Here is an 18,394-nt window from a genome sequence, read left to right as displayed (position 1 = left end):
TTTGATATCCCGTGATATTAATAATTAAGTGTTATAAGTTTGACATAGATTTTCCTTTTCGCGATAGAGTATTAGGTTGCAATAATTTCATTTTTCAACAAGAAAGGCGAGGACATCATACCAAAATCCTTTTTCTTTAAATTTTCTGCTAAATAAAAAATAATATGAAACGATACATTATACGGGAAACGTGAGGTCAAGTTGGTTCATTTGAGATTTTAATCAAACGCGAAGAGATGGTGTGGAAGTCTCAGTAAAATGGTTGTTTTTTATTGAGATTGCAGAGAATTTTTTAGAAAACTTCGAGTAGACACTTTCTATACACAGATACGATTCACTACTATTCAGTAAATCACCATTACTGAAGAAACACTGTTGGCCGGTTAAATTTGAGGGATTGGGTTCTTTAGGTGATGAGGGGCTATTTAAAAACACAACTGCTTCATTATAATTATATTACAGATAGCTTGAACACTTTTACACCATTATACAATTATTATCTTTATATTTTTTATAAAACTATTTCATGTTTCTCTTGCCGTGTCTAGATGAGAAGTTCTGACATTTTCTTACGAGAATACAATGATCTGTTTTTTAAACATTTAAAATAATTCCAATATTCGAAATCTAATCAAGTGTCAAGTGTTGCCTGCCATTACATTTAATATACAAACTCCAACAAACACTAAATTAATGAAACAGTTCACATAATTTCACTCCTGGCGTGGGACATGAGCTCGTTGATCCATCCACGCAAAAAAAACGCGAAATCTTCCCTCTACATTTCATTAATTTTATTTATTTTTAATCTGTATGACTACGACGTCTATGATCTAGAAGTTGAAGCAAAAATGAACAAAAGTTCGCAAATTGTGTTCAGTGTCGTTTATTTTGTTCCTATTCGCATTGTTTTTCGATCTTAAAATGTTAACAAACTTACTTAAAAGCTTAATTGAGTATGACTTTAATATTCAGTGACAGTGTTTGTAGGTGTTTCTGACGGACATGTTTGTTTTTTAACTCTTAAAATGTTAAAATTAGCGACCTTGTAGCTGTGAACGTATGTTATTTTGGTTGGCAGATCGAAGAAAAGTATGTATTATTATCGTTCGTTGGCTATAAAACTTGTTTTGAATACTGTCAAAATAAATGACCTGTTTCTAAGTGGAATATAATCAATTAAAGCTACATAAAATTACAAGAACACTGACATTTCATCAATATTATGTGCACATATGCGCTTGATAAACATCACCTGGGGATTAGGCGAGCGTTATTGTTTACACAATGACGATGTTTCCTGCTTCTGGATCTGCTGCGGTGCCGCAGCAAACAATAAATGGGCAAGTAGTGCAAAACGGCAGCACGACTTTGCCTCGCTCCCATCACCAGAGAACAGGTGGGTTTACTATACGATTTCATGTTTGAAACGCCACTGAGAAAATAAGCTGCATTGATATGATTAAAATGTGATTAGGCAGAATGGCCTCATACTGATGTATCTTCACTTGAATATTATCAGACAGCTCTTAACACATTATATTAGTTTGTTTTTGAGATTGTGTATTACACAACTTTAAAAGACTTATTATGCTGTATAGTTATGGCTTAGCGGCATGCTTATTACTTAGCCTAAGCTGATGGCTGGGGTAATATTACGAAAATTTCTTCTGATCAAGGATTACTAAGGTCTTATTCTTTAACATCTGTATATTTTGTGAAGTACTTTTTAATATTCTTAATAATTGACAAATATGATTATTATGGATTTTCATGTTACCAATAATATTATACTAAATAAGCATCAAGCTCTAAAACACTTCATTCCTTACTATTTGTTCTAGTGTCATGAGTCCAATCACAATTGCTCATAGTGTGTTGTAGGTTAACCTAGATGTACTTGCGAGAACACACTTGTTCTTGTCAATGTGGCGTAATATTTAGTGACTTGTTCACAAATATGCTCATTTAATGATAACTACTTAATGCAAATACCTGTACTACTGAAAGAAAGAAGAAAATTGTAAACTGTGTGATATCTTGGCATATACATATTGGTATTGACTAATATAATAAACAGAAATGCTAGAAAACTATACATTTTATACCTGAATATCATGGAAAACAATAGATAGATACCTAAGTCATTGACCTTATTAGAAGATAGAAAATAGTCATAAATTAAAGCAGTAATTGTAGTTGATAAGCTTAAAATTAAAAAATTAGAACTAGTAGATGTTTGTTACTGAACTAAAATATAAATTAACATTCTACAAAAAGATAATTTAATATTCATTAAAATGTAAATTAGATCTAGTTTAAATACATTTTGTATTAGTTGGTATTGTCATGTAAAAATACATGACTAGATATGTACGTAGTTGTAGTTAGAGAAGAATATATTCTCGTGTTTGTTTAAGGTCGACCACCAGCAGCTCCTAAATCATATGACTACCTTTTAAAAGTGCTACTAGTTGGTGATTCTGATGTTGGAAAACAAGAGATCCTTCAAGATTTAGAGGATGGCTCTGCAGATTCACCCTTTTGCAGCGGTAGTGGTGAGCATTAAAAAATGTGCTAATATCTATGATAGATGGCAATACAGAATTATTTCTTTCCTTACGGATCCATCCAATTCACAGATATTGTCATTAGACGCCTGCGGCTCTAGCATTAGAAGCAGGCATAAGGATGCTGGTAACCGTACCTGTGAAACCTAACCCATACATCAGCTTGCTGAGTTTCTCGGTTGACCTTCATAGCAGTTCACGATTCAGATCTGCTAGTAAATGCATTCGTGATGCACCTACTCTTGAGCTGATAGGCCTCCTACAGAGGCATTCGGGCATCTGTTAGCAAATCTCACTGCTCTTAGTTGAGCCTGTGCTTGTCTACCTGCTCTGGCGAAACTGGAAAGGCCTATATACATCCTTCAACTAAGTAAAAAATCTTACCATTTGCATAATAGTCCTCATAGTGGCAAACAATGCTTCACACAAAATTCATCAAATTATCACATTACTATAACCCACCCAACTTAGGTTGCAACATGCAAAATAACTAAATTCTTAAGTGTTAACTACAAATGCTAATTAATGTTACACAAGTTAATTATTAGACTTAATAACAATTTTATTTGAAAATAAAACGTGATGAACTTGCAGCTTATGATTGTTAAAGCCACTTTTCATAAAAGTTACAATGAATGTCAAAATTTGTTTATTAATTATTTTAGGATACAAGACCACAACAATACTTTTGGATGGAAAGAGAGTTAAGCTTCAGCTATGGGATACCTCAGGACAGGGAAGGTTTTGCACTATAATTCGGTCATACTCACGTGGGGCCCAAGGTATTCTGCTAGTATATGACATCACAAATAAATGGTCTTTTGATAGTATTGACAGGTGGCTTGAAGAAGTTGAAAAGGTAAAGTATTTTTGTTTAAACTGTTGATTTGATACTTTATTGTTCGCTTTGATCAGAAATAATTTCTATTTTTTTCAAGATATTGCGAGTTAAGAAGCAATTTTTATTGATTTTTTAAAACAGTTACATACTTACAAAAAACATAAATATACAAAATTAGTAGTAAAAACAATAAATACAATTTTTTCTCTATTATGATGTATTCATATTTTTCAATATCTCTTCAGTAACCAAAAGAGAATAGTGTACTCCCAACCTACACTGATAACAATATTCATTTCCTAAACTAAGAATAAATATCTATTGGTTGAAAAAGTCTTTTGGAAGAATATTTTGAGATATGGAATATTTTTCTCCTATATTGCTTTGTCTGACACGCCAGTATTATTATATTCCTTGTAGCAGACTTATTTACTTATAAAAATGTATTCATTTCCTAAACTAAGAATAAATGCTTATTCGCTGAAAAAAGTCGTTCGGAAGAATATTTTGAGATATGGAATATTTTTCTCCTGCTTTGTCTGACACGCCAGTATTAGATATTCCTTGTAGCAGACTCATTACTTATTTACAATAACAATGTGTACGAAAAGTAAAACGTGACATACATCAAATATACACACACACACAAGCTGAAGTTCGCCTATTGTCAATAAGAAGTGACGCTTTATCTAAGAAACGAAACTTTGACATTCAAAGCAAAGGTTGGGTCAAGTATCTACTGCAAAGACCGTTCTAAAAATGTTTACAATAGTAATCATTAAAAAAATTACAACTTGAAATATTTTATTTACAAATTTATAGACTTTACGGTTTTGATGTTGAGAAATAATTAAAGCAGAGATAGTAAAACATATTACTGATGTTGTTTCTTGATCGTGATCTTGGTCGTATTGTTAAGTGTAAAAAGTTTATTCTAAATGTTTATTACGTTTTCAGCATGCACCCGGTGTCCCAAAAGTTCTGGTAGGAAACAGGTTACACCTCGCTTTCAAACGGCAAGTACAAGAACGGGATGCTGAAATGTATGCTGCAAAGAATCACATGGCTTTCTTCGAAGTGAGTCCGTTGTGCGACTTCAACATCAGGGAGAGTTTTTGTGAACTCTCACGGATGGCCCTTCACAGAAACGGCATGGAGAGACTCTGGAGGAGTAATAAAGGTTAGTGCAATGGAGAGTAAAAAAAAGTAGAGTACATAAATACAAATAATTATAATTAAATGACAACAAAACACATGTATTTCGTTTTAATTATGAAAGTTGTTAAGTTATAATTGCTAGATTAATCTATACAAGAAATATTCATATAATTCTAATATCAAATATAGATCTTTAAAAAAAGGGCTTCAATATTTAAGAAAACTACTTTATCTGTTAACTGACTATTGACTGACTCTGTGGTGCAGGAATTAGCGCTTCTGACTGTTTCGGCGAGGGTCGTGGGTTCGATTCCCACATCAGGCAAATATTTGTGTGATGAACAAGTTTATTTGCTTTTTGTCTGGGTGCTTGTTATCTATATATGTGAATATTTAAATGTATATATGTTTGTCAGTCTCTGGTGTCCATAATACAGGAAATCATAATTTAGAGCCGGATCAACGTGCGTGATTTGTTTACCGTTATTATTATTATAAAACAGTGGGCCCAATGTTTTTCTTTCACACTTTCTAGGATCCTTATCCTATTATAACAAAAAATATCATAGTTTCTTGTGTTCTAAATTGATTGGTATTCATGTTAATTTTTTTATTTTTATTGCTTATATGGGTGGACGAGCTCACAGCCCACCTGGTGTGAAGTGGTTACTGGCCCATAGACATGTACAACGTAAATGTGCCACCCACCTTGAGATATAAGTTCTAAGGTCTCAAGTATAGTTACAATAGCTACCCTACCCTTCAAACCGAAACGCATAACTGCTTCACGGCAGAAATAGGCAGGGTGGTGGTACCTATGGTACCTACCTGCGCGGACTCACAAGAGGTCCTACCACCAGTAAAAAGTAATAAATTTCAAATGTTTCAGTACTCAGTCTACAAGAGCTGTGCTGTCGTGCAATAGTAGCGCGGACATCCGTGTACGGTCTCGAAAGGCTTCCATTACCGAGCGCCCTGAAGTCCCATCTCAAGTCGTACGCGATATCGGCCGCCCCGAGCCGGCACCGAGCCCGCACGACCAAACACACGCATCATACGAGACTCAACTGCACCGGTCGTAACTCATGTACGATTGCCTGAAAATACACCCCCCCAACCCCCCGCCCTGGTATGTCGCACTCACACTTTGCACGTATTGACGGTGTGTCATGATATTCTTTGAACGCCATTCGAATTAAGGTATTAGCAGTCATCGCGCATATCGTTTCGTGATTTGTGTGAGATTGCGGTATGAAATCAACAAAACTGTCAAGTTATGAGAAATGATGACTGGGCAAACAGTGCTAAATACAAAATAGAAAATGTTTATATAGAAATTTATTTCTCACAAATGTTATTCAGTCGAAGGTCTGACGATGGTATCTATAATAATGCAAATTTATTTCGGGACAAATTATAAACCTTGAGGTTCTAATTTGATTTTTTAAGATTTAATAAATTTAATTATTCCTATTGAACATTTAGTATTTCGGAGTTATCACTATTTGACCGGTGTCGCAGATATGTATTGACCCTATCGATCAAAACAACTTTTATACTAAATACTTTTGTTACATAATTTTGCGCCAATAGTTTTTAGTGTGAGTGTGCGCGTTATATTCATAAGCTCTAATGTCCATATATTTTAATGTAAATAAAGACTGCCCACATTTTCGATGATAAACAAACATGGATAAACATTTAGAATTAAAACTGCCAAATAATGTTATAAATAAGTATAATGGACTATACCATAAAATATGTAAGAGTTGCATATCGACGCTTGAAAGGCAGACATGACTAAGCGACAATAACTGCTTTGTACATAAATGATAGGCAATAACCATATTCGATGCGCAAAAAAAATATATTTCTAGGTCTATTAAAATCATTTCAATCCTACAGCTACTAGCTAGATTCGTTAAAATAAATTTTGTTTTCAGGTTAACTTTAAATTAGTCTACTGTAAAGTTCACGCATTGTCGCTTAGTCACGTTTGCCTTTCAAGCGTCGATATGAATGTGTGCTTATTAAATATAGTTGAAACGATGATGTCAATAGACGACAAAATCCTAACGCAACACGGGCTGTAAACTGACAACGGATTTGTAATTAGATTATAATTAGAATTAAGAGATTGTTACTTAAACTGATTATGTGAATAGTGTTATTTAATTATTAATATGAATGTAAACATTACAGCGTTGTGTCTGTATTTTTTGGGGTGGATTATGTATGATTATTTTCATTTTCTCAAACACAGAGCACCTTGATACGCTTCAATATCAACTCTCTAGTTTCTCTAAGAAAAAGGAAGTGAGAATCAATTTAAAGACTATCAACTTGATATAAATAATTCAATCGTAGCATTTTTCATTTTTGTAACAAAGAGCAAGGTCAACCGCAATAAAGTAAAGTTAAAGTTTATATCCATCCTAAATTGTAAGAATTTTAAATACTAAAAAAACTTAATGAGTGCTCGCGAACTGAAGAGTTATGTTAATTATTTACCCGTTTAATGCTTGGTGTCGATTACAAACGATGTGCCATTTAATGTTTTGGCACGTTAAGTGTAAGATTCTAGTTTTGCATGCACCGATAGTAAATTAATAACTTATTTATTCGTGTATTCACATAACGGTGATGGTTTATATTCATTTATTATATTCATATATTAATAAGACTTTGTAAAAAAAAAACTAATATTCACGTGTTTTTGTATTTGGCAATTGTACAAGTCCACTAACAAATAAAGTTAAATGTAAGTTCACGGTATATGTAAATAATTTAACAATGGCGTAGTTTCATATTTCGAAAAATTATAATTTCATACCAAATTTTTTCTCTAAAACTGTAGTATCTTTGTTATATGATATTGGCTATTTTCAGAAATGTATTATTTAAGTAAATTATTGTTTAAGATATTATTATTGTGCCTGTGTTGCACTGCATGTCTGATTTTTTATCCAAATGGTTGTGTATGTTTAACCATGTGATGACATTTAAATGATCAATTTCATCAATGAAATACGCATCTTTATATATTTTTGTACTTGCGTGTTGAATATGTGTCGATCAATAATAATTTGGTTAATTCCGTCCCTAGCAATAAATGTGGCATTGATATGTCCTATGACCAGTCTAACAAGTATGAATTGATCAATAAATGTGACTGAAAAGCAGTTTGTTCGTAGAATATAATATTCTTTGTTTATTTAAAAAAATAAAAACAATTGTAACGGTTTTATTCAAAAGCTCGCTTCATTGGTTTTAAACATACTATGCTTTTCTTTACAGCCTAAAGCTTGGGTCTCATATTTTCAAAATTATTGAACATTTTACATCATTATTGACGAATCATTATACAGGATAGTCATGGAAATTATTGTATTGGTTTTATGCTCGGCCGCACATTATAAGAAGTTCACCAGAATAATTTTATTAAAACATTACCTTCCGCAAGCCTTCACATTATCCAGACGTTAATAGTAGCGATTAAGCCAGTGTTGCCAACTGGTAATGTTCAAAACCAGATATTCAACTTCCAAAACGTGTTTCGTAAATGTGTATATTCTCCACTGTATTAACTGATTTTGGTTATTAAATCCCAGAACTCATATTTTATATTAATTGCCTCCGAATAATAATATAGATTTTCATTTTAAAATATAAAAGTAAAAGCATATTTAGGCAGCTAAATAATTCGAATTTGTCTCAGAGTCAAAGTTACAATAAGTAACTCATCATTATAGTATTTTCAATGTTTGTTAATCTTTGTATTAAAACAAACAAAACTCGAGGATGAACAAATGAATTCGCATGACTATATTGTTAACCCTGCACAGTAATTTTTAATTTTATAATACGTTACATTTAAATTATTATTTTTGTTGTTCCTGTGGCATGAATTACAAAATATATCATCAGTTATTTTCATTTCGAAAATAGTTCCTCCATACCCCGTAAGATACCTTTGCCTAAAAATAGGATTTGATTATTAAATAACGGATAAATGTTAATTGTTGATTAGTGATTTTTTATTTGTGAAATCTCTATAGACTCCCTTAAATTATTATGACATAATAACTCTGAAAATCATAAATTATTTTAAAAAATAATATCGTAAAATCTTCATCTTTCGATTTGACCTTAAGTGAACCTGTACGCGCTTCAGACGCGCCGGCTAGTTTTCTGACAGAAACTTCGTATAATACGCGGCCGGAGTAATACGCCAAAATTTCAAATAAACTGTCGAGAAGACGATGAAGACTGAACTCCATACCTACGTTCATAGACACATTTAACACAGTTGTGTAATAAAACTATCTAACAAAAATAATAAATTTTAATACATTGTTGAATTTTTTTTGTTTAAACTAAAAAATGTACTGTACATATTCTATTAAAGCTACTTTTATTTTTCATGTGATAGTTTTAGTTTCTAGGTTACATAATCCAAATACACTAATGCCAGCTAAAAGTTTGGGTTAGGTGAATACAGTCATAACTTTATAACTATTATACACCCTAATTTAAGTTGTGAAATAAAACTAATTTATAAATAATTCGCTGTTTAAGTGCTTAGAATAAGAAGGTACTGCGATTTCGTTGTTTATAGAGGGCTTTTTGGTTTATCGATAAATGGCTGCTGCCCGCGGCTTCACTCACGTGGCCAAGGAAAAGTCTCAATGGGTTGTTTATCGCGATTAATATTACACAATTCGTGAGCATCTATAAAATATTTATACACACATGAACACCCAAAGAATAAAAGCATACCTGAATATGTCTGTTGTCTCGGAATCTGCGGACCCAACGCACTCTGATTTGGACACAAATCGGTGCTTACCTTTAAAGCTAAACGGACGAATTCACTTAAGTTTTCTAAACACATGGTTTTCCCTTGCGAATGAGATGAGTTGACCTAATATCATTTGAAAAAAGTCATACCATTGCTTCGTTTCGACGTGAAAGTAGAACAAACAAACACACTTTTACAGTTATAAAATAAGTATGTATTCCCATTTGTCTTGATTTTTTGGAAGCACTGAGCTTACACTGACATTCCTTCCTAGGGTTTTGTATGCGTGCCATGGGTAGTCCTTTGCCCATTATTTCAACTTTTTCACATAGGTCAGTGTGCTTAATGCGAGTTTTTTAAGTTCTCGATAATAGTGTAAAAATTAATTCAAATTTGTAAGCAGTTGGAACAGCGCTCCCTAGCGTCAAACATAGGAAAACACATAAACTCCATACAAATTTGAGTTAACTTTTACGCTATCGAGAACGTTAAAATACTCGAACTAAGTCTAATATTGGTCTGTTGTGCACAGTCTGCTGACATGCTCCTATATCTAGAGCCACAGCATTCATCTAGTGCTTGATGTTGTATTTTTGTAATGCTCTTGTTGAACGGAATAGTTAACGGTCCATCTGATATATACCTAGTTGTCACAGCCTTCACGGCTACACCACCACGTTGAGACGACAGTCGAAGTCTTAGTTGCACGGTAGTATAATTTATATTATACTAGCTTTTGCCCACGACTTCGTCCGCGTGGAATAGTTCACAAATAAATATGCAAAATTAAATGTATATCTTTCAATATTTCTGAGAGATTTTCTTAATATTTGTTTCCGTAAGAACCTTGTACAGAGTATTAGAAAACTACAAAAAAAAAAATAAGCCAAATCGGTCAAGCCGTTTTCATGTTATGTCGTGACAACGGAAAACGGGTTTCATTTTTATATATATAGATTGGCAGGGGACCCTTAAATCCGGGACGCGTAATCTTTTCGCGACAGATAAAGGATACTGATACCTTGATGATCTTGTAGTCGTCGTGGCCTAAAGGATAAGACGTCCGGTGCATTCGCATCTAGCGATGCACCGGTGTTCGAATCCCGCAGGTGGGTACCAATTTTTCTAATCAAATACGTAGGTACGTAACAAATGTTGACGATTGACTTCCACGGTGAAGGAATAACATCGTGTAATAAAAGTCAAACCCGCAAAATTTTCATTTGCGTAATTACTGGTGGTAGGACCTCTTGTAAGTCCGGACGGGTAGGTACCACCACCCTGCCTATTTCTGCCGTGAAACAGTAATGTGTTTCGGTTTGAAGGGTGGGGCAGCCGTTGTAACTATACTGAGACCTTAGAACTTACATTTCAAGGTGGGTGGCGCATTTACGTTGTAGATGTCTATGGGCGCCAGTAAACACTTAACACCAGGTGGGCTGTGAGCATGTCCACCCTTTTAAGCAATAAAAAAAAACTAATCGTGCGGGTGTGATTAAATAAACGGAACCAATTTTTCTCCTAATTCCCGTCTACTACCTACTTAGCGCTGCGCTTAACTTGTCCTTTTCCTTACAGAGGAACTAGTTATTAAAGGTAGTCCTAAAGGTATGACCTATCCGTTTTTCATAATTTTGCTGATGATGATAAGAGGTGTGCACCAATACGACCACAAAGGCCTGTCTGCTTTTTATATACAAAGATGTGCTAGTACATCATTTGAATTCATGTCTTACGAGGAGCAAAATTGAAAATGGTAAAAAAAGTTACGAATTTCGCGAGAAACAACTTGCGCGTTACGCACGTCTTATATAAACATAAATCGATAGAACTTAACATGCGCGTCGTCTACGGAGTTCATTTCGTTCGGGCCATGTGCAAACAATGGTCGTTATCTTTGCTGGCGATTCCCTAACGACATAAACCAACCAAATGTTTGATAGAACAAAGAAATGTAAACTCTCGCATAAGATGATGATACGCCTTAATAATTTTTTGTACGTTTTTAATTTGCGCCAAGGTACAATTCTGATTGCCGTCCATCAGATTGTAAGTATAAAGTACTTCCATAATTTCATTAAATATTGTTTAAACCAAGTTCTAAAGGAGATTTGCATATTGCAGGCGCTTTCTTCGTTTATTTTGATAATCTTATTGGTTGGCATATCTCACGTTGGAGAGATGTTAAACATGCTACACAACGACATGGAAGATGATGCAGAAAGGCGAGGATTTTATGAAGTAGCTTACGGCGATAAGCTCACTTTTCATGAAGGCGAAGTTACAAGCAGAAACAATCAGCGGCGTTTTGCGAAAGCTCAGCATCTTGCTTCAGGTATGTTTTAAGCAAAAGTTAGAAAAGAAAATACACGTAAAATATACAAGAAGACCGTTTTTCCGTTACGTACCTATTTCCATGTTCGTCGATCAACTATATTTGTTCTTAAAGTACCTTTTTTATTTTATTGGTAGGTAATTCATTAGTACCATGATAACCTAGCTAGAGGTTCTATGCGCCTTTGTATTATGAAACTAATGGCTTTATGTTTAGTTACAAGTGACCAAACTGGTGTAATTTAATAACATTGATATAAAAACATTGATATTATTCTTTTTATGTTTCAGTTACAGTGATATTCCTGTATACAAGCACCATCTTGACCTCGATATACCTAATGTGTTGTATCTCACTGCTGCATGGCGCAGTTAAGTATAAACGCGAGTATGTTCTGCCCTGGATAATGGCGGCTTGTGTCGGAGTCGTGTTGCTGATCGTTGCCATAGTAGTAGGGGATGGATACCCTTGTATTGTTAACTTGTTTGGAAGTCATAACTTTTACCGTAAGTGCTCTTAACGTTTTCGAAATATTATTCACGTTTTACTATGTATAGATCATAAATAATTAATCCATTATAAGTATAAACACACTCAAATATCAGAAATATAAAATCTTAAAACTTGAAGGTTTTAGGTGAGCGAAACTTTTCACTGCCCTTCGCTTTTTTCTAATTCGGCAATCGACAGGACTGATAGTCTGAATTTACATAGCTTGTAATGTTGCCTGTGATAGTAGATCCATTGACACAGAGTCAAGTGAGAAGACGGTCTGTGTACTTGTACCAAGCGATACGACTATACCAGTGCTCAAATCCCGTGTGCAGGTAGATTAGGACCAGGTAGGACCAGTTTTTCTAGAGAAATACGTACTTACACATGTTCACGAACGATTGTCGCGAAGCAGGTATAAATTCCTGCTGCTACGGTTTAAAGGGTGGGATAGCCACTATACCTTAACAAGATTGGTGCCTGCATCTGTTTTGGAATCTGTAGGGCTTCCCGTCATCACTTAATACCACGAGGTCCGTGAAGAGTTCATCCATTGACGTAATAAATAAATTAAGAATTACTAGCTGTTTAACTTTGGGCTATGAAATTCGCAATTTTTTTTATTGCTTAGATGGGTGGATAAGCTCGCGGCTCACCTGGTGTGAAGTGGTTACCGGAGCCCATAGACATCTCCAAATGCCGCCACCTACCTTGAGATATAGTTCTATCATCTCAGTTTTTAAAGTATAACCGTTGCCCCACCCTTCAATCCGAAACGCATTACTGCTTCACGGCAGAAATAGGCGGCAGGGTGGTGGTACCTACCACCAATAGTTAATTACGCAAATTATAATTTTGCGGGTTTGATTTTTATTACGTACCCACGATGTTATTCCTTCACCGTGGAAGTCAATCGTGAACATTTGTTAAGTACGTATTTCATTAGAAAAATTGGTACCTGCCTGCGGGATTCGAACACCGTTGCATCGCAAGATATGAATGCACCGGACGTCTTGTCCTTAAGGCCACGACGACTTCAAAACTTTTGAGCTTTGTCTCTTTAGTCAATAGGTACTGGGTTTATTAGAAAAGTTCACAAAGCTGAAACGATAACGCCAAGGAAAAAATAATACCAATTGCAAAGTTGACCTTATATAATAATTTAACAAGTTTTCGCGTAACGGTAGTTTTGGCAACTGATGTCTTTCCTTATGACGCAAGAGATCCTGGTATAAACAGCAATTAAGTGTAAAATAGTCTGCGATCGTAAAATGTTCCAGGTTTTCGCGATAGGCATCTTAACCACCGAAACAATAACTTTACCGGTATATACCTATGACTGCGGCATACGATCGTGAGTTCGAGTTCGTAGTACTGCTAGTTTCTAGATTTCCACCGGGTTTACAGTAGGAAAGCCGCAAGTAACAAAATTACGTTGTCGTAACACAGGAGGAAGCCTGGCTAGGAATTGAATGTTCTTCTTCTTGCTTCGGTTTCCTCAATAATCGCAACAAGTTTATTCCGGATCATTCCACGCCATTTGATTCTTTTTTTTTGGGATTTCTTTTGAATTGAATGTAAATCGCATAAAATTTTAAATTTAGATTTTTACATTTACCAACCATGGTCCAGAAATACTGGGACTTCCATTTTCATGGACTAGAGCCAAAAACAGAAAAAGACCGTTCGATGCGAGAACCCGAAAATAGCTACTGATTATACTAACGTTTAATTTTTAAGCTATCATAAGAAAATTACCTACGGGCATTTCTTTTTTTTTACTTTATTCTTCTTGTTTTTTGAAAGTTTGTTTTCAGCACATAATTTATTTTTCAGATTTTGGTTGCGCTCTGTTTGTGCTGACCTTCATCTATGCGATTTGCGCAGTGAGCAGCTTCGCGTTAGAAACGGGCAGCGGGCGATGTGCTCGATCTAATCTGGCCAACAGCGACGAGCGTGGAGAACGCCTATTGTTACTCGATCATGCTGCACACTCGAGCCTGCTTTCTGCCGCACAACTCAATAAACTCTCAACTGGAACGCGATCGCAATTCGTCTAATTCGTGCTTTTATATAACACCAATTTTCAGAGGTTGAAAATCTAGCATTTTAGAAAATAAAATAATATACAAATATGTTAAAACAGGGATGATTGCAAATTGAAATTATTTGAGTCATAGAGAACTTTTATTAACATTAAATTGGATACTAATTGAATTTCATTAAAAAAAAGTCGAACTATTTTTTATTTATTTCCAAAGTCAACATACCTAGTCAGGTCATAAATTCTGTCACATGTTTAATGTAAAATAATTGAAACAAGTTTATTCATTATGTAACCATTCATATACCAAAATGAACTTAGCAAAACATAGATTCTTATGACACTAAAGTTTATTCAAAATGACCTCCGTGATTTTGAACAGGCCTTCAATCTGCGCGGCCAGTCGTCTATCGCAGCACGAACGAGGTCCATGTCAATATCGGCGGCTGCCTTAATCAAGGATGTCTTGAGTGACTCCAATTGGGATGAGGCTTTGAGCACGCCTTTTCCTCCAAGTGTTGCCATATCTTGTAATCTAACGGATTCAAATCTGGACTGGAGGAGGGCCAGTCTTCGTGCCGGATGAAGTCGATTTCACGCGCCGCCAGCCAGTCTTGTGTGCTCTTCGCTCTATGAGCTGGCGCCGAATCTTGTTGGAATACCCAGTGCCTGTTATTGAACATGGTATGAGAAACAGGTTCCACAAGGTTCGTCAGAACTGTATTTTGATACACAACTGCATTCGTTTTTACACCTTTCTCACAAAAATGTACCTCTGTTAAGCCCCAATAAGAAACTCCCAACCATACCATGAGCGAGGATGGAAAATAACCTCGTTGGACACGCGGAATACGGTTGCTCGCTTCTTCACTACTGTGTGCGTACACCTTATCATTTTGTTTGTTGTAGCTCTCTTCTACGGTAAAAAATTTTTCATCCGAAAAAAGAATTTCCTGATTTTTTTTTCCTGCGTACCGCTTCAACAAAGCGCGGCATCTCTTCAGTCTCAGGTCCATTAGACGAGCATTCAAACGATGTCCTGTTTTTCTTCGATATGCCCGAAGCCCTAAGTCTTCATTTAACACCCTTTTCACCGTGGTTCTGCTTAACCCCATCTGAAGGGCCAACAGTTTCTGCTTACGTTTGGGATTTCTTTGAATTCGCGCCTTTACAGCTTTTATCACTGCTGGAGTCCTAACAGACCGAGGGCGACCACTTCAGACCACTTCTTGACCTGTCATCTACACTAGAGTCTTCATTGTATCGTTTGATGGTACGATAATTTTCATGTTTATTTTCATGAACAATTCGAAATTCGAACTCAATAAACATTTTTGTGGCCAGCATTCTAAAAGAAAAGTTTTTACTGTGTGACAATACTTATGACCTGACTAGTTATATTGAAGTTTATTTTAAAAATGACTTCCCACTAATAAAATATCTGTAATTTAGAATAATTTTAAAATTATTACAGTTTCATTATCCCTGTTAAAGATTTCAGTTGCAGACCATAATCTCTTGAAATATTATGAGTTTTATGTATGTAGTAACTGACGTAATGTTAATTACTTTAAAGTGAAATTAAATTCCAGAGTACTTTATTTAAAGTTATACTTTTGCCGACCTAATACTCATAAATAGCCACATTTGTTTGTTAAAAAAAGATTTATTTTATTAAACTATCAAATAATATGCTTCATAAGCAAACAGTGCCCTAATAATACAGATACAAATTTTATGAACATTATTTTCTATTTAAAGCAGTTTACATAAATTAATGTTAATGTAATAGTTCATTTTAATTTAGGATATTTAAAACGATATTAACCTGCAAAAGAGCACAAATGGTGGACTAATTTCTATTGATAAATTTATTTTTGGTATGGCTTTATAAATATTAAAGAAAATAATTGTAACTTTCAAGTTATGAAAGATTTTATTATTGCAAGTGACAATTACATGTTTGGTTACTGTTATGGTCTATTCAAAATGCTACAGCAAAAATAAAAGTAAATTATTTTATTATCCTTATTTTATTTATTTACACAGTTACAGTTTATATCATATCTCAATTATTAACTTTTTTATTGCACAATGTTGTGGCACTCGTAACCCACCATCGGGTGGGTGGTAAAGTGGTCACTACTACTCATTGGTGTTGGCCAGTGGGCAGAAATCTTATCATCCAAAATGGCCAAATATAGATAATATACAATTGAAATTGATTCAAACAGCTATTTTCCATAGCCTTGCATTACAAAAATGTTTTCTCAATGGCAACATTTTTGAAATGCCTAAGTGCTCTACTATTTCAAAAGTATTACTCCGTGCCCAGACTAATAATTTCATTGAAGAGCCATAGCCAAGCAGTCAAAGAACCGCATGTAGCTTTTGAGTCAGGCATTGCGGACCACTTGTATAGGTGATGCCAAGGCCACAACCACATTCCTTAACCTATTCAACCCCATCTGCCATTTTGTAAAGGCCTCTGTATCCCCTTAAATCCCTTTGCTAAAATAAACTTTTCTGAAGATTCAGTCCTGCTTGCCATCGGCTTTAATATTTTTATATTCTTATAAAACCTTGCTAAATCCATTTCTAGTATTGGAACTTCTTTTCCATCCCACACTTTGAATAGTAAATTTCCTTCTCTTTTTGTCACAAGTGCTGCAAATCTGATAGCCATGTAACAGAGACCAATTATTCTATCTTTATCCAATTCCCGGACACCTGTTGCACTGGGAGCCATGTCAGAGAGAACTAGATCAACTTGTTGGCCATTTAAAACTTCTACAACTTTGTCATGTGCTTCAATTGTAGAGAAATCCATGTTATTTAGTATTGTTACTCCCTGTTGAAAAAGAGTTTGTATGAAACAACTACTAACATATTGACGCTTGAAAGGCAAATGTGACTAAGCGACAATGTGTGAACTTTACAGTAGAGTAATTTAAAGTTGAAATACCTGAAAAAAAAAATATTTTAACGAATCTAGCTGTAGGATTGAAATGATATTAATAGACCTAGAAATATATTTTTTTGCGCATCGAATATGGTTATTGCCTATCATGTATGTACAAAGCAGTTATTGTCGCTTAGTCACATTTGCCTTTCAAGCGTCGATATATTATAATTACTTGTCATTATGTGAAGTACTGGGTACAGTGGGAATTCAATTTCTTACTTAGTTTTATTTCGAAGAATATAAGTAACATGATATGAAAATGTAGATAAGGGTGGTCCATAAATAATTTTAAATTACCTGAATAGGAAAAATCTGAAGTTTATCAATTGACAAGACTGTTCCCTTGGGCTTACTAGGATCTGCACCATCCGCATTTGTTTTCTGAACCGCAACTTGCGTCCAAGAACCGGGACATGCTCCAAGATCAATAACAGCTAGGCCAGGTCTCAATATATTCGTTCTTTCATTCATCTCTAATAATTTGAAGGCACTGCGACATCTGATGTTTACAATTAATGATTATTCATTTTCTTCAATTATTTACTAGAGAAAATGTGACTCTAAATAGCTTAATCTATCATTAATGCTGTTACTTCACACCTGTCAGTGTTATCATGGTATTAAAAGAAAACACATTACACATAGGATTTAAGTACAGATTGGTTGTTGATAAGTTTCAACTTAAACTTACCTATAGTTGTATATCTTAGCTTTCTCTACATAAGGATCAGCCTTTTGACGACTCAGCCATTCTTGTGAACTTTTAAATCTTTTTAAACAATTCACTAAGAAGCACATTCTCGTGTAATTCAATTTGATATGCGTCACTTCTCGATGTGAACAAAGCATTGTGATTCCGTCTTTGTTTTTAATGCAAAACCCAATTAATATATATTTATATCACGATATTTCAGTGATGCACAAGCACAAAGTTTGTTGTTCTCCTTCAAAAATTAAATACAGGTTAGCACGAAGTTAGATCTTCAGACTTCAATCATCAATGGTACTGTACCTTATTATTTTCGTTTTCTGTTGTGAATTTACATACATACATTATTCACCATAGATAGGTAATGCACTTACATAATATTTGATATTATTCATTATTTTTCCTTTACATACCATTTCCCTTTTCCTTTACAAGTGTATAATCTATGTCCTTTACCTTTTTTTTTAAGGGATTTTATG

General features: G+C 34.5%; 3 protein-coding genes across 4 annotated transcripts; 2 read left to right on the top strand and 1 right to left on the bottom strand.

The window, feature by feature from the left end:
• The first annotated feature begins 700 nt into the window (after window positions 1–700).
• Window positions 701–9,134, top strand: Rab40 (RAS oncogene family member Rab40). The gene is made up of 5 exons (XM_028171347.2): window positions 701–1,399; window positions 2,421–2,558; window positions 3,236–3,429; window positions 4,369–4,591; window positions 5,459–9,134. The coding sequence occupies exons 1-5, from the start codon at window positions 1,288–1,290 to the stop codon at window positions 5,668–5,670; spliced, it is 879 nt and encodes a 292-aa protein (XP_028027148.1). The 5' UTR covers window positions 701–1,287; the 3' UTR covers window positions 5,671–9,134.
• Window positions 9,135–11,216: 2,082 nt separating this feature from the next.
• On the top strand, window positions 11,217–16,264 carry LOC114240656 (uncharacterized). The gene is made up of 4 exons (XM_028171283.2): window positions 11,217–11,419; window positions 11,495–11,705; window positions 11,996–12,211; window positions 14,034–16,264. Exons 1-4 carry the CDS (start codon window positions 11,303–11,305, stop codon window positions 14,255–14,257), a joined length of 768 nt encoding a protein of 255 aa, XP_028027084.1. The 5' UTR covers window positions 11,217–11,302; the 3' UTR covers window positions 14,258–16,264.
• Window positions 16,259–18,366, bottom strand: Mrm2 (Mitochondrial rRNA methyltransferase 2). 2 transcript variants are annotated; one of them, XM_028171348.2, is made up of 4 exons: window positions 18,219–18,366; window positions 17,898–18,150; window positions 17,504–17,705; window positions 16,259–17,092 (listed from the first exon to the last, which is right to left on the bottom strand). In XM_028171348.2, exons 2-4 carry the CDS (start codon window positions 18,053–18,055, stop codon window positions 16,700–16,702), a joined length of 753 nt encoding a protein of 250 aa, XP_028027149.2. In that variant the 5' UTR covers window positions 18,056–18,150; window positions 18,219–18,366; the 3' UTR covers window positions 16,259–16,699. The 2 variants fall into 2 exon arrangements, with proteins under 2 accessions (XP_028027149.2, XP_089590473.1); XM_089734347.1 differs by having other exon boundaries at window positions 17,898–18,362.
• Between the last annotated feature and the right edge of the window lie 28 nt (window positions 18,367–18,394).

This window comes from Bombyx mandarina, chromosome 17 (assembly GCF_030267445.1).
Source record: "Bombyx mandarina strain Sakado chromosome 17, ASM3026744v2".
NCBI lineage: Eukaryota > Metazoa > Arthropoda > Insecta > Lepidoptera > Bombycidae > Bombyx > Bombyx mandarina.
The sequence above is the reverse complement of the archived record's forward strand: the minus strand, read 5'-3'. Positions and strand labels throughout refer to the sequence as shown.

What these genes read in the sequence shown, in the direction of transcription:
- Rab40 (XM_028171347.2), top strand. Translation starts at nt 1,288, where the DNA reads ATGACGATGTTTCCTGCTTCTGGATCTGCTGCGGTGCCGCAGCAAACA. An exon ending in CTCCCATCACCAGAGAACAG is followed by an intron (nt 1,400 to 2,420) that starts GTGGGTTTACTA and finishes TGTTTGTTTAAG; the next exon opens with GTCGACCACCAGCAGCTCCT. An exon ending in ACTCTGGAGGAGTAATAAAG is followed by an intron (nt 4,592 to 5,458) that starts GTTAGTGCAATG and finishes CAAATGTTTCAG; the next exon opens with TACTCAGTCTACAAGAGCTG.
- LOC114240656 (XM_028171283.2), top strand. Translation starts at nt 11,303, where the DNA reads ATGTTTGATAGAACAAAGAAATGTAAACTCTCGCATAAGATGATGATA. An exon ending in TGATTGCCGTCCATCAGATT is followed by an intron (nt 11,420 to 11,494) that starts GTAAGTATAAAG and finishes TGCATATTGCAG; the next exon opens with GCGCTTTCTTCGTTTATTTT. An exon ending in TGGAAGTCATAACTTTTACC is followed by an intron (nt 12,212 to 14,033) that starts GTAAGTGCTCTT and finishes TTTATTTTTCAG; the next exon opens with ATTTTGGTTGCGCTCTGTTT.
- Mrm2 (XM_028171348.2), bottom strand. Translation starts at nt 18,055, where the DNA reads ATGCTTTGTTCACATCGAGAAGTGACGCATATCAAATTGAATTACACG. An exon ending in GCTAAGATATACAACTATAG is followed by an intron (nt 17,706 to 17,897) that starts GTAAGTTTAAGT and finishes TGTAAACATCAG; the next exon opens with ATGTCGCAGTGCCTTCAAAT. An exon ending in TTCAGATTTTTCCTATTCAG is followed by an intron (nt 17,093 to 17,503) that starts GTAATTTAAAAT and finishes CTTTTTCAACAG; the next exon opens with GGAGTAACAATACTAAATAA.